The sequence below is a fragment of the Crocodylus porosus genome, unplaced genomic scaffold (assembly GCF_001723895.1).
Source record: "Crocodylus porosus isolate Cpor-Errol unplaced genomic scaffold, CroPor_comp1, whole genome shotgun sequence".
Classification (NCBI taxonomy): Eukaryota; Metazoa; Chordata; order Crocodylia; family Crocodylidae; genus Crocodylus; species Crocodylus porosus.
The window spans coordinates 8,555,053-8,579,686 of record NW_017728886.1 but is presented as its reverse complement, the minus strand read 5'-3'; the positions used below and the strand labels follow the sequence as shown (position 1 = coordinate 8,579,686).

Here is a 24,634-nt window from a genome sequence, read left to right as displayed (position 1 = left end):
TCCTCTATCACATCAGATCGCCATCTGGACCCAGAATTGCCCTCCAAACCCAAGAAGATGGCATTTGGGCAGGGTAGGAGCCTAGGCCATAGCAACCAATTCTAACAGAGAGATTCTAGTCCAAAAGTGTAGTTGCTTGACACACGGATGCTTGATATTAGAACAATGGGGGTGCAGAAATGTCCCCTTTTACTGAGACCAATAGGAAGATGATTAGAAGCACATCCAGTATTGCTCGAGGACAAAAACAGCTAAAAGAACCCAGCTTTTCATGGTGGAAGACAAGCCAGATCAAGCATCCATCCGCCCAGAAGCTCGCTGCATGGCCATACCACAAGCCTCCTTCCACCTAGAATCAAACACCTGCATTGTGCAAGAGCTGTTCTATTGATCACAGAGATTTGGGTTCTTAAGCAGGGAGCCCAACAGATAAAGAGAGTCAAATCAATGCATCAGCCAGTTAACAACAGCTTATCACCAACAAGCAGCAGGCTTGTTGAGAGACAAGAGGAGAAGGTGAAACTATTGACTAGGAAAAAGTCAAGCTTCTCCAGGGGATGAGGCTTACTTACTGATGGAAACAATAGCACTTTTTGCATCAACATTCAGGAAGACCTGGGAGGCAGTCACCTTTAAACTGAATCCATTTCCAAAAGCTTCACCTGGTAACTGGAACTATACCCACCACTAAATTTCTGTCAGTTTTTATGATTTAATGCACATTTTCCACTTCTCAAATGTTTGGAGTGAGTCTTCTGCACAGCAAAAGGGGAGAGAAACACAGAAAAAAAGTGACTATGCAGGGGAAAGTAAGCCTGCTTTCTAGATGAAGCACTATAAAAATAAATTGTTTTCCATTTATTTGAAACTCCAACCTTTCAGTTACTATCATCTTGGGTATTACTGGCAACAGACAGCACTTCAGTTTGAACTCTTGATATTTTCATGTTGATTGTATCCCTTTAACTTTGAGAAAATTCAAAGGGAACTTTTTGAACCGTTATTTCAGAGTCTTCAGATTTGGGCAAGGGGAAACAATGGGAGAGGAGGGTACAGTACAGCAGAGAAAGAAGGCTGTTTATGCCGGCCGCTTCCCATACTCTTCAGGGCATCTGACCTTAGGACCACTCACCTCCACTAAGTAACTTCATCACCAGCCAGAGCTCATCTTTCACCACAAACGATGTGTAGTAAGATACAATATTCGGGTGATGGCACTGGCTCATGGCTTGAATTTCTTTCTGTGGAAAGAAGAAAAGTGTTAGTTTTTATATGCCATTGCCTCCCTAGTCTTTATATGCCATTCTTCTCCCTGCCACTATCTGCCTCAAGTCAGAGTACTGATGAGGGGAAGAAAAGGACTAATTACAAGTAATGATGAAAATCCTGAATTGTAATAACCATGCCAACCTGACCTGCTCAAGTTAGACCATGAAATTGTCTAGATACAGGACTAGTCAACCTACTTTTGGGTAGTAAGCAGAAAAGGTGGGAGGTCAGACAGTTGCAGAAGGCCAACTACAGTACAGAGGAGAAGAATCATGCTAGAGATTTTTGCTATACTGCTGCCCTTAAAATTTCCATGTTGGCTTTCTCTTAGATCAGCCTTTACTAATTGGTCCTTGAGGAGTTTGAAGCCATCTATAACACCAAGAACTTTACTACCACCACCACCCACCCCACCCCTTCTCCCATCCCAGGAGTTTCCTTGCTGTTTGTAAGGATGGCTGGGATGGGAATAAAATGGACTTTAAATCTGTACCCCGCTCCCAGCCTCGGTTCCCCCAGGCTTAGGCAGGCAGCTGAGGAAAGAGAGGAGATGCAGAGGCAGCAATATGGAAACAGACTCACTGCTTCCGTACAGGCTTTTAAATAGCAGCTGCAAAACTGACCAGGCTTGATCACTGCACCATGTCGGGGCATGGCAAAGCTACCAGCCCTGGGTCTGCATCTGCAGAATTAAAGGAACTACAGAGTCAAATTGGCACATGGAGTCTGCACAACAAAAACCCTGAAGTTTCTGGAGCGCATGAGTTTCCCCTGCTCTAAACAGAAATAGAACACAAAAGTTTGGGGGTTTTTTTCCATTGCAGAATTAAGAATCAACTGAAATTAATTCTATAGCTCAGGTAAGTGCTGTTTTAACAATACATGCATATTTAGAGCTTCCTTAAAATAGAAAAAAGAAAAGCTGGTTTCACTTTGCCCATGATGCAAGCACAGTTAGAACAGATCCTTACATAAGTATCGATAAACCACTTCATGTCTGGACCTGGTCCAAAGGAAAAAATTGGTCTTCCAGATTATATCTTGAGAGAGATGTGGACTGGAAAGCTGGTGTTAGCCAAGAAACTTCGATAGACCTTAATAATCAGAGCACCCACAGTAACTGGCTCTCCTCAATGCTCTAGGAGTCTTTGCACCCCCTTAAATATTTGCTTCACTTTCCAGAACAGGGAACAAGGTTGCTACTTAGTCCCATCAGTGCTTCTGAGAGGTAAAAGAGATGATTAAATGGCTTACTCAAGGACACATGCAGTCTGTGTCCAGTCCAAGATTAGACCTCAGGAGGAGTTCTGGGTCCTAGCCCCAACATCAGACCCTTTCTCTGGATACAAGAAGAACTACCTCATCCATAACTTCCCATTAGCAAAACAGTCCTTTAAAGGAAGTGCACATGGTACAATTTGATAACCAAACCCACATTTCAGTTGCTTACAAAGGACTCATTTTAAATTGATACCCAATTCCACTTAGCGCTCAGCAAGTTTCATTATAGCGCTTGCCATATTCGGTCGTCAAATACTTTGTTTTGCTTAACAATGATTTTGCTTACTGCTCAGTTTTTTGGGAACCAATTAAGAGCACTAAGCGGGGGTTGCCTGTACACCATGCCAGATGCAACTATACTGATAGGCAGAAGAATTATCAGGAGCAGCTTGACAGAGCCAGGACAGCAGTGGCCCTTTCTTTCTATGTTGGGGAAGGGGTGCCTGTTGTCCAACCTCAATTTGTAGGAACAAAGGAAAGTGATGCCAGCGTATTCTGAGAGATCCACCATGTTTCATTTCAGTACTGCAACAGCACTGAGGACCAGGGTCACCTTGCTGTGGCAACTGTCGACAGTTAAACAGAGAAGTAAGGATGGTTGATAGATTAACAATGGGCAGGAAAAAAAGATACACAAGTAGATGGCACTATACACGTAAGAGCGAACAGCTGTACAATTTAGCAAAAGCCACGTTCTTCTGTTGGGCAGGCTGAGTGTTCGACTGCAGGGTGGGTATAGGTAGTACAAAGGAGGGCATATCTATATGTGCATTAATGCACAATGGTTACTGTGCATTTAGTTTAGTACCTGCAATAACAGGTACTATTTAAGTGCACAATAACCGGCATTACTGTGCAATAGCACTGGCACGTGCATTTTAGGTGATGCTAATGTGCAGTAGACTAATTCTACTGTGCATTAGCACAGTTTTTGCCTGCCATGCTAATGCGCAGTAGAATTAGTCTACTGCACATTTGGCACTTCATGTAGATATGACCAGGCAGAACTAAACTATGTGTATTAGAGCATACAGCTGCATTCATCCATCATGGAGGGCAGAGCTAAGGTTTAAGCTACCTGCCAGTGTACTCTTCACTTCCTAGACGTTCAAATAGACAAAACTCACTCTGGAAGAGAACAACACGTTACCAGGCAAACGTCCTAGGTCAGGGGTGGCCAACCCATGGCATGTATGCCAAAAGTGACACAAGGCAGATGTGGGAAGAAACACAGGAAAAGATAGGGCAGGGAACAAAGCAGAGCAAAGATCAGGCACGGGAACGGGATTGGAGTGGCACATCTCTCAAAAAGGATGGCCCCACTGTCCTATGTTTTTGAAAAGAGAGACATGATCTTTGTAGGAGTTAGCAATCAGAGTTCAGCTCTGGGTTCCTTTCAGGCCCCCCTGCCCTACTCCTGACGCACAAGTTGTTGCACAGTACCCACAGCTCCCTGCACTTACTGGGTCCCTCCCAAAGAGACAGGAGCCTGCGGATGCCGAGCACCTGAATATAGACTTAATTCTTCATTCAACACTGGTCTCAACCTTGCTTCCACTTGCTTGAGGCAGTGGATGTCATGCACCAGCAGGGGTAAAAGTCAAGTAACTGAGCCACCTTCAGGTCTAACCAAATTTGGTTCGATTCCCCAAGTCTACACAAGAACACCATGGGAGAATCTGACAACTTTAAATACCCCGCTCCCTGCCTGGATCTCAGGACCATAAGCTCAAGTGACCCCAACTCTGGACCTGCTGTTCTGCTCCTCCCAGACACAACACATTGCACAGGAAATTCAAGCAAGTGCCTGGGTTTTAGAGCACTTAAGAGTTGACTTTTAAGCAGAAGAGTGTTGGGGGGAAAGTGTGAAGTGGCCTATTCAACTCACCGCAATGGTGTGAGCTGAACTAACCCCTACCCTTTCCCCCCCATAAATAAATACAGATAAAAAGGCAGCAATTCTGAAAGCTGTGAACGGCTGTATTCATCCCTTGGGGGCAGGAGTCCTTACCCCAGCTCTGCTGCCAGGCCTTGATCTCCAATGGTCTGCACCCAAGCATGCACTACTGTACTCATGCCAGGCTCAGTCCTCAGCCCTGTGGAGGCTGCCAGCATGCCTACCCCAGCTCGCTCCACAGAGGCAGACATCCTCGTACCCTAGTGTCAGAGATGCACCCCAGGGAATTATGCGCAGAAAAATTCAAAGATATACGAAATTACATTTTTTTTTGCACATATTAAACTAAACATAACACTATTCAAACCTTCTCTAGAAATATTTGCAAGTACCTGTGGGAGGGATGGGGGGGCAGGAGTGGGAAGGAGTAAAGTCCACAGTCACACATTCCTCATCCCCCACGCACAGCCCGCACTGCCACACCTATGCACTGCCCCCACCACCAGCAGGCCCTAGGGCGCTCCTGCCCACAGCAGGCAGCACCCGTGGCAACACACAGCTCCAATAAATCCCGGGGCCTGCACACAGCAGCACAGAGCTGGCCCAGTTCAGCCCACTGGTGGGAGCTTTCAGGCCAAACCAGGCTGGCTCCGTGCCAGCACATGGGGCTTACTGCACCACGGGCAGGACCCACATGCAGCTCCAGGCACTCGGCTGCTGTCACATGCTGCCAGGGGCTCTGCCTGCTCCAGCCAGTATCACCCCACAGGCACTACTGATGGCAGAGGCTGTGCACCAGAAAGCGGGGGGGCGTGTGGCAGGGGAGCCCACACCCACCCCCCTCTCCTGCAAGCAGGAGCTTCCCTTCCCACTCTCCACCTACAGCCCCGGGAATTATGCGATTATCCAGTCATAGGTTTTTTAGGCAGGTGCATAATTGCATAATTCCCTGGGGTGTGCATAAGGGCAACTCCTGCCTTCCTAGAGGGATAAAGTCTGCCATACCTCATCTCACACAAAGATCAGGAAAACAGGCTCAGGCAGAGACCCACCAGATCTTGGCTCACATGAGGGGGAAAGGAAGGGGCTCTGAAACACACACAGGGGATGCCAGAGGGAGAGGCAGCTCTAGAAGAAAAGGGTCCCCCAGAACCTGGCACACACCCAGAAGAGGGACATGTGACGTTAACAAGAGCCCATACTCATAATGCCCCACTTTTCCTGCCATACTTACCCCACCCCTACAACCCAAGACCCCAAACCCCTGTCCCTTCCCTTAGTTAACGACCTCACCATAACCCCCCTTCACTCAATCAATATACCCAAGTCCCCTCTTAATCCCCAACCCCTCCAAGCAAGCATTTGCATGAGTAATTTATTCTCTTTTGGAGAATTTGCATGCCTCCTGGATTTTTGGCCAGACCGAGATCACAATGCCCTCAACACAAAAAGCTCTTTGACAGAGGCAGATCCAAGCAAAATGCTCTCCCTTTCTCTCCAGCTCCCAATCGCTGCCAGGGGTCAGATTCCAACTAACACTTGCGGGTGTAGGTCCAAGTTCAATGGCTGTTGCCCATTCCTTTAAATCACGCAGTTCATATGAAAACTGGCAGGCTCGAAAGCCTTTTGGCTACTCTGTCCGTGCCCACCAAGTGTCATTCATTCAATTTATAAGCATCAAGCTTGTTCAGAAGCATTAACACTTGACTTGAAAACTGAACTTGTACTTTCTTTTAAATGCTTGGTTTCAATTTTTTTCCCCCAAAGCAGGAGCGGGTGCCAGGCACCAGCTGGGGGGGGAAAAGTCAAGCAAATGAGTTGGTTCTGGACATGATCAGAGTTGTAGTTTGATCCCCAGCTGTGTCATCCCCAGAATGTCACTGACAGAATACAGGAGCCCTGAAAAAAGATAGGGTAATTACATGTGTGCAGGGGAGGGGAAAGAAGAGGGACCATCTCTTGCGAACATTTTGGTCCAATGACCACAAGCCACAAACCCTCCCATGAAATGCCCCAAGCTTCAGGATACTATGAGTAAGCATGTGGATTTTAGAGCATTTAGAAGTCGACTTTTAAAACAGAAAAGAGCAGTTAATCTTCACGGCAGAACAACTATTTGAATATAACTAAAGGAAGAAATATCAAATTTCATGTGGACAGCCATCTGTACACTTAAAACTCCTCTTTCTGGGAAAAGCTGTAGATAGGAAAACATCTGTGATGTGAACGGAGCCAAGCAAGAAAGGGGAGAGAAAGGAGCCACTACCTGGAGATGTATTTAACCTGCAGTCAGCTTGCCCTTTCCTATCCCTCCGGCTCTTACCAATAATAAAGCTAGAGATCTTCAATAATAGGTTACAGCCTTCAGCTGGGCTACAGTGCCATTGTGAATTGTGCAGACCAAACACAGGAAAGTGTTTCAAAAGATGCATGAAAGAGGGGAGTCTGCGGAGAATACCATTTCCAGATGCCAGGCTGGGTTGCACAGGTAAACGGAGATTTTAAAAGTGTCACTTGCACATAGAGGAAGGGGGGGGGGGAGGGGAAATCATGTGCCCAATCTACATAATCATACAACCACCCATCAGCCAGTTGACTGGTAACGGGAGCAGACTAAGCCATCCCTCATGTGGTGCACTGAGGCAATGAATAATTAACAGCATCACAGCTCATTATTTCCAGTGCACTTGCCATTATTAGAGAGGAAGGGGGGGGGGGGCCGACTTAACAAAAGCAGAGCTTCCCTTCCCCTCCTCCCGTTCCTAGTCTAATCTCACAGTGGCCACATAACGGTTTCTCCTCCCCTCGTGCCCACAAAGGATGCCCATATCCTTGGAGGTTTGCTGACACACAATTGTTTTAATTGATCATCACAACAGACATTGTGGTTAAAATGCTTCCCCCCTTATAACTGGAACCAAACAAACTCTCATCCATGCAACAGCCCACACTAGCAATACCAATATAGCGCGAAGGCACTTTCACCAGGACCCCTGTCTGATAGCTACCAGAGGAACTCTATTTAAAAGCATATGGGGGAGGAAGGTGGACAAATCAATTCAAGGGCTAGCCTCGTAACCCACAGTGTTTCCTGAATACACAGCAGCTTTCCAGGGGACTTTGACAACAATAGTAAAACAGAAAGGCAATTTCAGTGTGGAAGTGATAGGGAGAGGCAGTAACAGATTTCAAATTTTGCTGTCTGATCTTGCTGGGAGGGGTGCTTGTACACGTGATGGGGGTTTAGTCCTCAGGGTTTTAATATATGCCCCCTAAACTGAAAGAGTGGGGCACAGAATAAAACCCTGAGGACTAAATAATTTCAATTTTTCCGTCACGTTACAGCAAGGGGCCTGAACCGTTTTGTTTCATTTCCTCAGAGCTGGAACCTGCTCGTGGCCAGGAATCAAGCTGCTGGTGGGCCAAGCAGCCCCCACCCCCAGCTCAGAGGCAGCACTCGGCCTGATCCAACTATTCCCCAAGTCCAGCCACTGGAAGCCCACCGGGTGCTGCTCCCCAGGGGGGCTCAGGGAAGAGTTCGATTTCTGGTCACCAGAAAACCCAGCCACCTTCCTGCTGCCTTCCTGCACTGTCCCAGGGGCAAGCCAGCCCATTCCCAGGTGGCCCAAGGCATCCTGCCAGCTGCAGGAGCTTGCTGAAAGCAGAAATGGCAAGGGGGCCTGATCCTTTTTTTCCTGCATAGCCTGCCCACCTCTCCTGCAACTCGGAGCGAGCTCAGAGCTGCATCATTGCAATTTGCAAAGTTGCAAACTACATTACATCTGGGTGTCGTCTAGTTTGCACTATGCAAACTCACCTAAGCCCCCCCAAACTGGTGCATGTGTAATACGTGACACCATTAAGCCACACAAATAACATTTTCGTCGTATGTACACGTGATGGTCATCACTATGTGCAAGTGCCTCTGGACTCGTCACACAGTGGAGAAGCAGCAAGTGAACAGTATATGCCATAGATCTTCTCTTTTCATTTTGAAGAAGTCTGATGTAGCAGCTGGTCTGGGCAGTTCCCCCCAGTGGGGCCACACATCCATTTCCCTACAATCTGCCTTTGAGTGCTTTGCTCCAGGAAGAAGCCTATGCCAGACAGGTGCATCTGGGGCAGTCCTTACTGAAGCCCTGTGTAGGTAAAGAGGGTATCTGAAGCAGTCCCAAACAGATGCCTTATTTCCAATTCACAACCCAGGAAGCAGCATTCAAAGTGTTGCCTTTTAGCTACCAGTGATGCATTACTGATAAAACAACCCACATTCGGCAATGGACAATTCTTTGCAGGGGACTGCATGCTTACCCTGAGCTGCATATGAAAACAGACCCCTCAGATTCCAGGAGCTTGCAGCCAGACTTCTGTTTTAATGGCTCTTAAGTCCTCCCCGTAAGTGTCATGACAAATGTCTTTGCCACTTCCAAGACAGTAAATTAAGCACTTTAGAGCTTTCGAAACACCCGTAAAACTGCTACAAACCATTATTTTGAATCAAAAGATATCGAATGGCCCCTTTGTGGAAGTGTCACAAACACTTTGATGGAAAGCAGCATATTGCATCTCATTCTGAAAGCATGTCCATTTACTCATTGATACATGACTCAAAGTTGAGAATTAATTGGAGAGGGGATGTGAGGCTACCAGCCAACAGCTGACCTACCAGTTAAACCTGAGTGCAGGTACATGCATGCATGCAAAGCCAGTCCACTCCTGAAGCATGTCTAAAGGGCTCTTGCGCTGCAACCACTCAAAGCAGAAGCCAGGTAAATTTGATTTTAGTCCTTGCATACTGAAGCTAACTCAGTGGAGGAGGTGCTTACACAAACACCTGTGCTTTCAAAGGAATTCAGAGTGCTGTTTAGTTATGCGCAAAGCCAATACAGTGATTCAGATGTGTTCTGCACTATTATTTGGGAAGCTCAAATTAAATGAGCTAAGCTAAAAGCAAGTCAGATATGGCCTACTAACACTGCCCCCTGACCTGCAGATGTTCTGAGTACTGATAGGACAATCCTTCTCCCTTGGCTGAAATCCAGATGCAAACTTCTGAGGTTTTGCTCCATGAAGCATTATACAGGATTGCATCACAAGAAGTTGCCAAGTTCTGCTCTTTGTGTCATCCTAACGTTTTAGTTAAGAAGCTATAAAACGAGAACAGCAATTCATTTCCTTTCAGAGAGCAGCCATAAGTCAATTTTTCTTCATCCTAATCAATCTAAAGCCTGGCTTCAAAAAATAAAAGGAAGCATAAAAACTGGGAAGTGGGAACTCTGTTTTAGCCACAGAATGTCAAAATTAGCCTGTGGAACTCATTAGCACAAGACACGATTAAGGCAAGCTGCTTGGCAGGCTTTAAAAAAAAGGGAGGGATTAGACAAGAACATCCAGAACTTCATTAAACAACATTAAGAAGTTTGGGAAAGACATGAGCCTTCACTCTACAGGGCAAGGGTCTCATCTGAGATTGGGAGGAACACGTCCCTGGGGCAAGATGTTCCATCTACTGTTATTCTTGGCATTTCTTGAACCTTCCTTAGAAGTCGCTGGTCCTGCAAGCTGGACTGGCACACCACCAGGCTGAATCGAGACAGCCGTGCGTACACTCAGATTTTTTACTTCTCATTCACTGCATGACCATGGGCACCTCACTCAACATGTTGCCATTCTCCGCAGCTCCAAAATGGGGATTGTACTTCCCCAGTACTGTCAAGATCAAGGTCTGTAAAATGCTCTGCAGATATCTGTGTTGGGACATGTCTCACTAGGCCTTACCTACCCTCCATCCCCCACAATCATCTGCTAGCCAACCAACCAGCCTGTCCCTCCAGCATTACAAGCCACATTGGCAAACTAGTGAGAGTCGACATGGTCTCGCTAAAACACCTCAAATATATAGGTGATTGCTTGTTATTAGTTACGGTCTGGGGCTGGTTTGTTTTAATTCTTCACTGGCACCATCATTTCATCTAGATCAAAACAACAGGAGAAAAGTAGATCGCTGTTTTCTTTTAGCCACCAGACTTTCACATTCCCCTTGTACTGACGTCCAACCTGAACTATAATAAGATATGACATCAATCAGTAAAGTCATTAAGACTGCTCTGCTTCGCCTCAGCTGCTCATGTATTGAGGAATTAGATGGCAGAGCATCATGCCAGCTTGCAGTGACCACAGCCTTCAGGCTTGCTATTACTTGAGGTCCCATGATACAAGGAGTGTGAGTTAACCCTGTGCCAACTGTGGGCACCTGGTATGTCAAGTTGTATACCGCACTGCAAAAACTGGAAAGTTGGCAGATTTGGGATTTTTTTTTACACATTTCCACCCACTCAGTCTATCAAAGCCTTTAGGCACTGGAAGAAAAGAAACACCCCTCTGAGAAAACAGCCAGATAAGGCATCCAGGATGAAGGCATCTGGGATGCTTCTACTCAACCAGCTTGCTGCTTTTATACCATCAGACATATGACAGAGGTAGCCCACCCATGGCAAGTGTCCCGCTGGAGCACAGCAGCAGTTCAGGCAGCTTGGCATTGCCAGTGATTACCCGATGCCAGGCTAGTCAAAAGAAAACGCAAGAAACACAGTAACAAGCTGTTACGGACTAAACTCTCCATACGGGAAACTTTGATTAAGCCTGGACAGTTGTTTTTTGTCTTACAGCATGAGTTTGTACTTTCATTTTCTTATCTTAATTTAACCCTGAATAGTTTCATCCATAGATCTAATTCTGGGGGAGGGAGGATTTAATCACACAAAACTCTTGGCCCTCCTGGTTTCTGGTAGCAAATACCCAAGGCGAGTTCTGTGTAAGGCAAAATGTATTTTGTGTTATCAGGTTAAAAACCTTCTTACCCTTCCATTTCTCTGGCTCCCATTTTGCTTCAAAATTAGAAGTAGAAAACGGGAGAGTCCAATATACTTTTTTTCCCCTCTACAATTCATTTTTGCATATGCCTCCATCATGGCCAGGCTAACCAATTATCTTCCTAAATGAGACTGTCCTGGACACTACAAGATCTTCATCCCACACCTCCAGTCATCTCACCTGTTCCTAAACCTACTCCATGTTTATGATCAAAGATCACAACGTAGTTAATCACTCCAAGTCACTCTGAGGACTGCTCCCGCTCGCCAAGAGCCCGAGTCCGAAGCCGTACAGGACCCGAGGACTTCCTCACCGCTGTCCAATATCTCTTCTAACTGGTGATTCACACCACCTAGCTACCTGTGCCTACAGAAAACAAACCAACCCACCCACCCCACCCCGGATGACGGACATGGCTCAAAATTTAGCAATCCGAAGACAGAGCCAAGGGCAGGCAGGCAGGAGAAGGATCCAAGGCTTTTCAGACCATTCCGACTGGAACATGTTCTTCTGACATCTACACCAGCCCCGAGTCCTGGTGGGTACTAGCACAAGTATGGTTTACACAGTCCAGGACCTTTTCCCTCCATTATACATCATGTTAATCTGTCAGGTACTTGCTAAGAGAGTCACCCAGCTCAGCTCTACTCTGATACCACTGAATCATAGAAAATGAGAGTTGGAAGGGACCTCAGGAGATCACTTCTAGTCCAACCCCCTGCTCAAAGCAGGACCATCCCCAACTAGATCATCCCAGCCAGGTCGTGGTCTAGACGGGTCTTAAAAACCTCCAAGCATGGAGCTTTTACCACCTCTCTGGGTAACCTGTTCCAGTGTTTTACTACCCTCCTAGTGAGAGTTTTTCCTAATATCCAACCTAAACTTCCCTTGCTGCAACTTGAGCTCATTGCTCCCTGTTCTGTCGTCTGCCACTGCTGAGAACAGTCCAGCCCCATCCTCTTTTGAACCTCCCTGCAGGGAGTTGAAGGCTGCTATTAAATCCCCCCTCAGTCTCCTCCAGAGTAAATAAGCCCAGTTCCCTCAGCCTCTCCTTAGTCCCAGCCCCCAAACCATTTTTGTTTCCCTCTGCTAGACCCTCTCCAATGTGTCCACATCCTTTCTGTAGTGCAGGGCCCAAAACTGAAGACAGTACTCCAGATGTGGCCTCACCAGTGCTGGAGAGAGGGAAATAATCACTTCTCTCAACCTGCTGGCAACACACCTACCAATTCAGCCCAGTATGCCTTTAGCCACCTTGGCAACAAAGACACACTGTTGGCTCATATTCAACTTATTGTCCACCGCAACCCCCAGGTCCTTTTCTGCAGAGCTGCTGCCCAGCCAGTCAGACCCAGCCTGTACTGGTGCATGGGATTGCTCTGTCCCAAGTGCAGGACTTTGCACTTGTCCTTGTTGAACCTCAAGGGATTCCTTTTGGCCCAATCCTCCGATTCATCTAGGTCACTCTGAGTCCTAGCCCTACCCTCCAGTGTATCTGCTACCCCCCCCCCAACCCCACTTGATCTCACCTGCAAACTTGCTGAGGGTGCACTGTGCCATCTTCCAGGTCACTGATGAAGGCACTGAACAGAACTGGGTCCAGGACTGACCCCTGGGGCACTCCACTTGATACTAGCTGCCAACTAGACAATGAGCCATTGATTACTACCCCCTGAGCCCAATGCTCCAGCCAGTTTTCTGTTCACCTAACAGTCCATTCATCCAGCCAATACATCCTTCATTTAGCTGCAAAAATGTTGTGGGAGACAGTACCAAAAGCCTTGCTAAAAATGAAGGTAAGCCAAGTCCACCAGTCTCCCCACATCCACAGAGCCATCAGATAGGTCAGGCATGCCTTGCCCTTGGTGAATCCATGCTGACTGTTCCTAATCACCTTCTCCTCCTCCAAGGGGTACAAGACAGATTCCTTGAGGATCTGCTCCATGATTTTTTCAAAGTCTGAGGTGAGGCTGACTGGTCTGTAGATCCCTAGATCCTCCTTCTTCCCTTTCTTAAATATGGGCACTATGTTTGCTCTTTTCCAATAACCCAGGACCTCTTCTAATCACCATGAGTTTCCAAAGATGACGGATAGTAGCTCTGCAATCTCATTAGACAACTCCCTCAGGTGCATCCCATCGAGCCTCGCTGACTTCTATATGTCCAGCTTTAAGTAGTCCCAAGCTTGTCCTTTCGGCGCTGTTGGCTGCTCACCTCCTCCCCAAACCGTGCTGCCTGGTGCAGTGATCTGGGAGCTGACCTTGTCTGTGAAGACTGAAGCGAAGAAGGCATTTAGCAATTCAGTCTTTTCTGCATCCTCTGACACAAGGCTGCCTCCCCCATTTAGTAGGGACCCACGCTTTCCCTGATCCTCCTCTTGCTACCAATACACTTGTAGAAACCCTTCTTGTTGCCATTCACATCCCCTGCAAGCTGAAACTCCAATTGTACTTTGGCCTTCCTGACTCCATCCCTGCACGTTTGAGCAATAATCTTATACTCCTCCCTATTTATTTGCCCAAGTTTCTACTTTTTATACGCTTCCTTTTTGTGATTTAGTTTACTGAAGAGTTCCCTGCTAAGCCAAGCTGGTGTTCTACCATACTTGCTGGTCTTCTTGTGCTTTGGGATGCTCTGTTCAGACACTCTTGGTAAAGCCCCTTTGAAGTACAGCCAGCTCCCCTGGACTCCTCTTCCCCTCAGTCTGGCTTCCCAGGGGATCCTGTTTACCAGTTCCTGAGCGAGTCCAAGTCTGCTTTTCTGAAGTCCACGGTCCTTACTTGGCTGCTCTCCTTCCTTCCCTCAGGATCCTGAACTCAAATCATCTCACGGTCACTGCTGCCCAAGTTGCCATCCACTACTACATTCTTGACCCACTGCTCACAAACAGGGAACAACTGGTGGAGAAGAGCATGGCCCCTAGCTGGCTACTCCAGCACTTGCACCAGAAAGTTGTCTCCAACACTCTTCAAAAAAGCTTCCTGGATTGCCTGCGCACTGCTGTATTGCCCTCCCAGCAGATGTGGGCCTGATTGCATCCATCTCAAAAATAGCAAGAACAGTCCCTTTCTGAGGACAATGACTTGGTCACAGTGTGCTCCACCTCTGCTATTTGGAGGCAGATCATGTCACTTCAGCACTGGTCCAGAGGCACTGGAGCTGGCACAATGCCCTGGGATGATGTTTTCAGTGACCCCAGCCATGAAACTCTCTGCAGGCAGTGGCAGAGACACTGGGGAGAAGTCCCTGAAGATGACCTAGAAATCTTCATCCCACTGACTCCAAGCAATGTTTAGGATCCCAAGAGCCCATGTCACTTTTGACAATAAGCAACAAGGGGCAACATTTTCCGCACAGACAAGGCAGTGTTCTCCCCCCGACATAACCACATCCCAGACAGTGGGGAAAGGTGGCTGGAAAAAATCATTAGAGTACTCTGCCTTTAACATGTGTATTGCCAGAGGATTTCAAAAGGTTAACAACCCTCCAGTGGAAAAGGAAGTAAAAAGGAGGAGGTTGAAAAACGGGAGGTACAGATCTGGCCAGCGACTTCCAAAACCATGAAAGGAAGACGGCCAAAAATATACTTCACCTGTCTAAGCTGTTTGCTCTCCATGTTAACCCCCACTTTTTAATCATATCCCTGCTTGCAGACTTCCTCTACAGCAATCAGCACTTCTTCTGCCAAACAGCTATAGTATCTTGGATTTATTTTGCTCTTTTTTCTGTACCGATTCTTGAGGCGGCAAGGCTGGTATTCTATCATTAAAATGGCTGTAACACGCAGAAACACCACTCCACAGCTCTAGAGCAGCGGTTCTCAACCTTTTGCACCTTACGTCCCACCAACCATTTTGTCAAAAAACCCTGGTCCCACCACGATAAAAACAAAACCCCACAATACTGCACGGTTCAAGATATCTGCTGATTCATCTATTCGAAGTGCAAACTACTGACCTTTTTTTTCCTTCAATAAGGCAATAAACTGAAGTCCCACCTACATGACCTTCAAGTAATTGAGAAACACTGCTCTAGAGGAGTGCTATGTTACTGCTGAGAGAGCCTCCAACCACCACGGGTAAGGTGCAGGTACTACACACCCAGACACTCGCATGGCTCGTGTATATTTTGAGACCTAAGGATCAGGAGCCTCAACCAGCCAAATCCTATCGCTACCCCTGATTACTCATACCTCTCCATAAAGATCCTCCCTGGGTCCTCCCTTGGACTCCCCTTCTTTCAATCCCTTTTCAAAGCTCTGTATTACAACACAGCTGGAATAAAACGCCTCGATTCAGCTGATACTGTAAAAAACAACCTTCACTTCTTCTGTTCCCCCTCACTTTCAGCAAACTTGTCACCAAATATTAGTTCTGCAAAAATCCCAACTCTCTACTGGGCCAGAGGAAAAAAAAAAAATGCTTGTTCGTACAGGAAACCACACAAAACAGCAGCATGGTTCCTCTGATCTATGCTGTTGTGCCCACTTTGCCAGGCAGATTCTGGGAATAAGCATCTCCCCTTCCCACTCCCAGTGAAGTCTAACAGTCCAGAGTGCTCTACAAAATTAGAGTCTGAAACCTATATTCCCTTCCTGCCCCAGCTCACAGAGCAGGCAGTACTTTCCAACACAAAACCATGGATTTTGCTGCCTGAGGACAGACTGGAATGCTTGCTGTAAGCTGGCTTTTGTGCTCAGATCCCCACACTGGTGCAGCAGAAGGATAATGGAGCTAGTAAAACACCAGACTGTTGATGCTGCTGTGAACTAGGGGTATCGGGTAGGGCAGGAAAGATTTTTTGCATTTCTTTTCACTGTATTTATGCCTCGAGTCCATTTCAGCCTGCCAAAACTTCAGCTGTCGTGCTAAAGAAACCCTACAAATACAAATGTTGACACTGCATAACTAAAGTTGTTCAAGCAAGAGCTACTAGAGACTTCTAAAGGGGATAGAAATAACTTATCTGAAAGACTGAAAACGCTGGGATTACTAACATTGGAGAAGAAAAACAAAAAGGACACACAAGATAAAAAAGCAACAAATGATACAAGAAGAGTGATGGGAGGATCTCTTCTCCCCGTCTCAGTCACAACACACAAACAATGGGACATTTAAGGCCATAAATTCAAAGCTTACAAGTAAAAAATCCTTCTTTACAGAGTGGGACTATGGAATTTGCTGGCACTGAAGATCACTAGAGCCAGGAACTTAAATGGACAAAAGGGATGGGACATTTATAAAGACAGCAATACTCTGAATGATCAGAATAAAACTGAAATATTTTGTAAGGAGACCTTTTGGGAAGTGCATGTTACCCCAGATTTGTCTATCCCTTGGTAGGCCCTTGCTCTAGAGACCTTAGAAAGCCTAAAGATACCACATGAAGGACAGGGAACAGATGAACCCATAAGGGAGGAAGAGAAGGCAGCCTATATTTTCAGCAATAAGGGAGATTTTAAAAGGGGTTCAGCTTTTAGAGAAAACTGAGAAGCCAACTTGGGGGGGGGGGGGTCATACCCTTTTAGGAGTCTCTACTTAACCATAAACCTCCAGGGTCCTTCAGGATTGTGGAGGACCACCTTCTCCCACTGCCATGGGACACAGCACTCTCCACCTTACTTGACATCTCCTGTAATGAGCAAGGAGTGCTGAACAACATCTTTTTCTGAATTTAACACTTTAAGAGATTTACTGTTCCCACCAGGGAAGAAATGTTTCTTTTGTTATCTACAGCTGTCTTTGTTCTCACCCAGGACATAACTGCATTCAAGCAACACAACATTATGCCTAAATAAGTCTACCCTCATTCACAACATACAAATTACTGTCCTCCAGATCCATTTTGATGCCTGTTTTCTTGAATACATGTAGCTACTAACTGACCTTTTAAAGTCCGTTTTTTCAGTTTACAGGTGCAGAAAAAGGTCCTTTCATTCCTGTTTTTACTCAAACTATCCATCTAATTCATCACTACATTTTATTTTAAAATGACTGAGGTTTAGGGACATCTTGAAGCGTGAATTTTCATCTTCACAGCAGTCCTGCACACAAGTCTGCAAAAGGACTGGCACTAAATCAGGTCACATAATTAGAACCCTATGAGAGAAGAAAACAGCAATTCATTGCAATCCTATTCATTATAAGATAAAAACAGAGGTATTTTGAGGAATGGGTCAACTGGAGATTAAGATAAGTAATTAGAAGACATTTTATCTAAAATTGTATGCCAAGTCTCCAATGCAGAGCTTTCGAACATGACCCTTTTAGCTGAAATTTGCAATTACTCAAACATTAATAATCTCACTGTCCAGTTTGTGACAAAGGGACTTGGGAAGACTTACAAGGACTGGAAGAAAGGGACCACCAACTGCACAGAAGCTGTTAACATGAAGAAAGGATATGGTCCCAAGATCATGGCTGTAGAAGGGGAAGAGAGTCAAGGACCCCTACACTAACAAAAGCCATAGTAAGGTTTGTTTGCAGCTGGTCACAGGCAGGGGCCAAGAAGCTTTACAGATAAATTGAAAGCGTCTTTCCTTGTAGAGACAAAAAATGCTGTTGTACAAAGATGAATCAACAAAACTTGCAAGCATTTATCAATTTTACCTTGATATTGGGAGCACAGAATCTAAAATGAGTTGCCCAAGTTCACGCAGCAAAAGCTAGAAAAAGACCCCAGGAATCCGTGCCCTAATCACTGCACCCCACTGCCTAAAACAGAGAACAATCATCATTCACCATGAAGAGAACTGGGAGCTGGTGATTAAGGCTACCATTACTAGCTACCAAGACCTGGGGTTGGTGGGATGGTGAGGGAAAGGGAGAGAAGAAAGGCTAGCCAGATTTTAAGTTAACTGAGGGGAAGCCCACTAAGGTCTTAAGGACAGGGGATGTAAGGTCCTTGGGAAGAAGGGAAAGAATATGAAATCACTTAGCCTCAATGGGCTTGGCTAAGTGTTAAGATTATATGTATGCAGTGCAAAACTGGGAGGGAAATCACTAGTATGTGTGGAGACAACAAAATGAGGGCACTGAGCCCACCAATATATCCCAGACAGTAGAGAAAGACTAAGTATGAATTACAACAGTAGTCCAGTGATCTCTTCCGATTTTAAAGTCTTAAGGGGTCCTGGTCAATTTGAGCACAACGGGGCAAACACGACACACCCACTGCTGCTCTGTAACAATCCACACTCTTAGGAAAACTTCTTCAGTCAGGGTGTCCAGACCGTGGAATAAACTCCCTCCAGAGGTGGTGCAATCACCTACCCTGGAAGTCTTCAAGAGGAAACTAGACGGCCACCTCGCTGGGATCACCTGACCCCCAGTTGTCTTTCCTGCCTGGTGCAGGGGGATGGACCCGACGATCCTCCAAGATCCCTTCTGGCCTTACAATCTATGAATCTCTGCTTGAACAGAGTCAGTGGTACAATCTGCCATACTGTTAAGTTGTTTCTAAGCTGCAAACCATGGCACCCTCTAGATATATCTAACAAGGCTCTAAACAAGCTGGCAATCTTCTTGCAGCATCCCAGATCTCAGCGCAGACTCATTTACCCTTCCCCTCAGATAAAGAATTGAGGGAGAGAGATTATAAAGATGATAGGGACAAGGAGTAAGCTATCCAGATTACAGGAACAAACGCCTCAATATTTTTAAGTTTTCTATATGACCTATTTTGCATCCCTCATATTTTAGGTCAGATTGTGGAGCTCTCACCTTGTACTGTTGTCCAATTAGCTCCACTCCAACCATGGACACTACTTAAATAACTGTTCAGTGCAAGGCCAATGATCTGATTCCTTTCAAACTTAAGGATAGAGTAGGGGGGAGCCTACTGCTTGGGAGCAAGCATTAGCTGAACTGATGCAACACGGGGAAACAAGACAGACAAGAGTCAGAGCGGCACAGCAAACAAGTACTGTGACTATAAAGAGCACTAGGCTTTTGGTCCATCTACAGCCTCTTGGTACTTTGTCAACTATCATGTGCAACATTTGGGGTTTTACTGGGAGGAGGTCTGAATATGGGACAGCACAGTACTTTGGGCCCCTCGTGGTGATAAATGGCCCCTTCTGGAAAGTTAAAAGCAACCCAGGGCCAAGCAGTGGATTAGGCCAACTGGATCATTGCTTTCCCAAACCCATTCACATCACTGTTTACCAGAAGCTCATCCATGCTGGTCTGACATTTCTCAAGGTTGATTCGTTTAATTGCCACCTTCTCCTTTTTCGGGATACAATAGGCAGCTTGCACCACAGCAGTTGCTCCGCTCCCTGGGGAAGAGAGAAATGCACACAATCAACACCTGTTCCCATACACCCATTGCAGGATGGCAAAGTCAGAGATGCCAAAATTACAAACTCTGACCACTGCTAATTAAAGATGAAGACCAGATGAATTCAGCCCCTTGGAAAGAAGTTCCATGGTGTTAAGCTCTGCATAAAATCAGGATGAATATAACAGAAGTGCTGGGTTAGCAAAACAGAAATCATGCAGAAATTTAAAATCGTTAGAACAGCATAGACAAAATAAGAGAGAAATCTTGCCTTTACTCACCCAAGTAGTCCAACTCTAGGAGTGAGAAGGGCGAGACTGAGCCCTTAGACTGGGAGCAAATATTGTCACTGGATCTCTTTAACCTAATATGTCCCACCTTATATTTTAGAAGCAATCTTTATTTATTTTTACTACCAACACTGCAATTAGAGACTTTGCAAATATTTATAAGTTTCTTTTCACAGCTCCTCCTATTTTGGGCAATGAAGACAATACTAGATTGTTTCATTAGAGCCTATTCATTCATTCATTCAGCTCCAATTGTCTGATACCAGCACAAAGCCTTAGGGTCTGGGTTGCAACACCACAGGAGAACATTCAAATTCAAATTAAAAAAAAAAAGCTGTTTACAGCCATTTAGTGTAAAATTTGTTTAAATTCAGTTAAATAGGGTGATTTAAATTCTGTCTAAGCTATTAAACAGCATCCTTTTGGTATAAGAGAGACAGATGGTGTTAATAAGCTCTAGACAGATTTATAAGAGAACCGTAATAAGACAGGAGTTATCTGCTGGTTCCCAGGACTCGCTGAAATAACAGGGTTCTTCCATTAACAGGGCCTGGACTATTTTACTTTCAGCCCAACTCTTGGCTGCCTCCACTGGCATAACAATCCAAATTCATGGGAAGAGTAGGAAAAAAAAGTCCCAAGATCTTCCCATTTTCTACAAAATGTATTTTGTACAAACTTTGCACACAAAATAAAACCGTAATTCCAGCTGTAAAAAAAACAGTTTGTTTCGTTTGACTAGTTCATTTTGTTCACAGCACTTGAATGCTTTGGGGCTAGAGGAAAAGTCTTGATAGTTACATGGACAACCAAAACCATTTCAATTAACCCCAAAAGAGCAGCCAAACATGCACCTGCCCAGAGCTTTGGACACAAAGGAGACAGCCCTCTTCTTTTTCCACAGACGTGGATACAAAGCGTACCAGGAAAACATCCTAGGAAGAGATACCAGGAGACCGTAGCGTTCATTAACCTCTCAGTCACACCACGCCTCCATGTACCGACCCTCCTCATATACCCTCTCGCCTTAAAATTAGCCTCATGTTTTCTCTCTCAGCTGCTCGCCCCTTTCCTCTCCCCAGCAAAGGTCCCAGGAGAGGAGGACCATAGGGATGGGAAGGCAGAGTGCTCTCACTGAGATGCACACTCTCACTGCACACACACTCTGCAAGCAATAAATACAGTTCATGAGAGATGCAGCCAGCAATCGCAGCTGCTGGCAGCTCAGTGGTGGAAAAGAGCTGCCTCGTAGGAGACGGAGGCCATGATGTTACAGCCTTCAGCTGCATCAGCTGTGCACGAGAGCCAACTGCAAGGGACAGTCAGTAATTTCAGATTAAAAAGGAATATCCAGGAAGCACAGTCGAGGTTTATTTCATCCATGATTCTGTTTGCACCTCCCCTCTCCAAACCAAGCATGCTCGGTGCTTATAGCTCTCCTCCTAAAAGCTTGCTCCCAGATGCACATTTCCACCCCCCACACAAACCAAATTGTGCTGCTCATCTCTTGATCTTTGCCATTTCCATCACATCCAAAGCAGGATGATACTGCAGTGTTCAAGGCAGAGGTGTGCACAGAACCCGACCACTTGTTATAGCAGCCTTGCCATTTGCAAGAGCCATTTTGAGGGCCAGCCCCAGTAAGAAATTGAATGAAACTGGTCAGTTTGGAGGGGGGAAAAAAATTAATGCTATAGCAGGATTTTCAGTTTGGTGGCTGCTTTATTGCATCCAGAAACTTCCCCCCCCCCACAAATCCACCCCCTTGTTCTGTGACACCATCCAAACACAGACAGCTTTGCCTCCCTTTTTTCTCCCCATTTATTTTAATTAATGCACAGGAAGAAACAACAACCTAGAGCAAGCCTGAGTCTGATTGTTAAACAAAGGCCGTTGAAGTCCTCCACAGTTACAGCTAGCAATAGCTTCCTTGAAGCAAATCTTACAGAAGACAAACCTGAGCACTGGGTGCAAGAGGAGGAATTAACCAAAAAAAACCCCCAAAAAACAAACAAAAAAAAAAAACCCCAAAAAACAAAAAAAACAACTTAACCCTGGGGGACTGAGCAGGACGGCCACAATCAAAGTTTCGTGGAAATGCAACATCAGTGGCACAACCCGTGGAGCTCACTGTTCTGGCCCTTGCCAGAAGTCGAGAGCATGGGGAGATGCACTTTCTGGGTTGCCACTTCATATAACAGGTGTATTTTGCCAGCTGAGCCCTAAGCCCAGGAGTTTACTGTCTAAAGCTGCCAGGAGGTAGGAGGCCAAGCAGAGAACGGAGAAGTCACCAGCTGGGCTGTTTTGTAGAGCAGCTGGCTTCGGAGAAGTTTAAGGAAGAGATTATTTATTACTTGCAGGCATTCATTAATCCATACTGTTCCCTAGCCCGGAGGGCAAGATCAAAAGCTGCCAGAGATGCTTAGGTGGAACAGGGGGTAGAGGGCATAAGAGAAGGGTAACATCAGCAGGACTCTTCCTTCAGTGCTTTGAAAGTGAATCTGGAGCAACATGCACAGGGAGCAGTGGGAAAGAGGAGGGGAGGGAAAGAGACAGTGCAGACAATGAAAAATAAAGGATGTAGGAGATGAAGAGCAGCCAAAACACAGCTGCAGGGACAAGAGGGAGAAGGGATGTGAAGAGGAGAACATTAATTGCATGGCAGGCTTGTAAAAGACAGCCCCTGCCGTCCAGGCCTGGCACTCAGTCATTCCAACCTGATACAACCTGCCTTCGATGCCCTTTCACCCTGCTGGCTTGGCCCTGCAGTGCTTTGGGCAGGCTTACAGGTTGATTTTGGATATGGTGCAGCTGCATGTTTCAAGCCTCTTCTTCTCCAAAAGAAAGCTGAAAGCATGCAACAAGCAAGTTCAAGAGCAAGGGACAAACCCTGGAGAAAGCAATGAAGTCAAGGGGAAAAAGTGCACTAACATGCAGGTCCTGCTACTCCTGTTCTTCCCAGAGGACCACCCTCTTGGGGTGGAGCAAACATCCGTGCCCTCACCTGGCCCTTGAGAAAGTGTCTCCAATTCTGGGAGAGATTTGCCTGCTAGCTTCTAACACATTAGAAATCAGAGGGTCTGGCCTTTGCTGGACGATTTGAAATATATCCTGGCTGAAGGTCAAAACACACAAGTTGGACCGACTCCGCCAAAGTAAGACTGGACATTGTGCTGCCTGTCCTACAAGGGCTAACACAATCCCTGCCTCACTCTCTCGCTACCTCTCCAGGTAGAAAAAGATATTGCCTTTGGGCCACCATAAAAGCCAAGCAAACAGATGTCCATACCCCTTGTTGCACCACAACTGCCAAAAACGTGTGGGCATAAAAGATGCTAGTAGTTTCTGCCGCTTTTTTGTGGCCGACATCTGTTTTATGGCGCGAAACACGGCAGCACTCTGTTACCCGTTGATGCTCTGGTGTGGTCCTGTGGCTGGGACCATCAGCCTCAGCCCTGGGGCTGCACCACTTAGAGATGCACTCCAGAAATTTCCCTGGTTGCATCTCTGCAAGGGGAGGAACGGGCTGTCCCACAGGATCAATGGGCAGGACAACAGACAACATCCATTTTGCCCAGTGATGTGGATGCAGGACACATCTGATCTGCTTCACTTGGCAATATCTATTTAGGGCGTCTGTGACAGACCTGCTCACGTGGCCCTGTTGGCTAAGGACCATGCTCCTGACTGATACAGCTCAGAAAGCAGAAACCTATGGTCCTCTGACTTTTTGGCACAGCTGAAGTCACACCAGCAAAACTGCACTTTTACCAGCACAGACTGTTGCACTCATAGGTCGTCTTGCTGCAGGTGCTCTCACCTCCAAAGGAAACATAGCTTGCCAATGTTTCTATACTGCACAAACACCCTTGGCCTGGCAAGCTTTACTTGTGGCTTACAAAGGTGCAGCTTAAGTTTGCACCTTAGGTTTGAGAATGTAATATTGTAAGATGGTCATGGCCTCCAGCAATAAGAGCCCAGGAACTAAAAATGCAAAGTAAAAAAAGAACAATAATTACTGGGCTTTGCATTTCTCCTTTATAGACAGAGCAGCCACAGGCATCATTTTTGTTATGTCTCTTCTGCACACCCCAAACCCACCCAGGCCTGGGACTTTACGTTCTTCAGGGCCAGTGGCCGTCTCTCTGGGCTTGTCTACACTACAGCCACAAGATCACCAAAGTCTCTGTCACTATATGCTGCATCTTCACCAGGAAGGGGGTTTCTGCCAACACAACCACAAACCCTCCTGAAACAGAAGTGAATCCAGCAAAAACCCTTTTCTGTCCACACAGATGCACCTGCACCAGGGGCGTTGCTGCTGGAGTTTCTTCAGCAAGGGAGTGGGATCTTTGCACACCTCTAGTCTACACAGCTGCTGCTACACCCATGTAGCACAGAGCTTGCTTCTATGGCTACCTCAAGATGGCCTTGGCTGAGAAATAAATCCCACCCACTTGTAGCCTCACCTCGTGTACCCAAGCCTGCAAATTAGGTGGTATAACCTACACCTCAACAGTCCTGAGCACGTGCTGCACCATGCACTCGGGCTCCCCAGACAGAGACAACCAGAAGTTGTGCTCAGGGCTGCTCTGGCCCACCCCTGGAGTCGTCTCTGCTACCTAATATGCAAGCAGCAGTTGTGCACAGGTGGGACTGATCTCTGCGATGCTCCTGAAGCTACATACTTAGCCTGTGTATTTAAAGGGTGCCTGGAACAGAGATGTGACGTCTATGGGGACTG

General features: G+C 46.3%; 1 protein-coding gene across 1 annotated transcript in view; it reads right to left on the bottom strand.

Annotated features, from left to right (window-relative positions):
• Positions 1–19,620, bottom strand: part of OXSR1 (oxidative stress responsive 1) — a gene marked incomplete at its 5' end in the record, with an annotated part of 109,239 nt that extends 89,619 nt beyond the window's left edge. Inside the window, 2 exons of the mRNA XM_019530093.1 lie at positions 1,133–1,241; positions 19,486–19,620. Of these exons, the coding sequence (XP_019385638.1) occupies positions 1,133–1,241; positions 19,486–19,620 (244 nt within the window). The remainder of the gene's footprint in view (positions 1–1,132; positions 1,242–19,485) is intronic.
• Between the last annotated feature and the right edge of the window lie 5,014 nt (positions 19,621–24,634).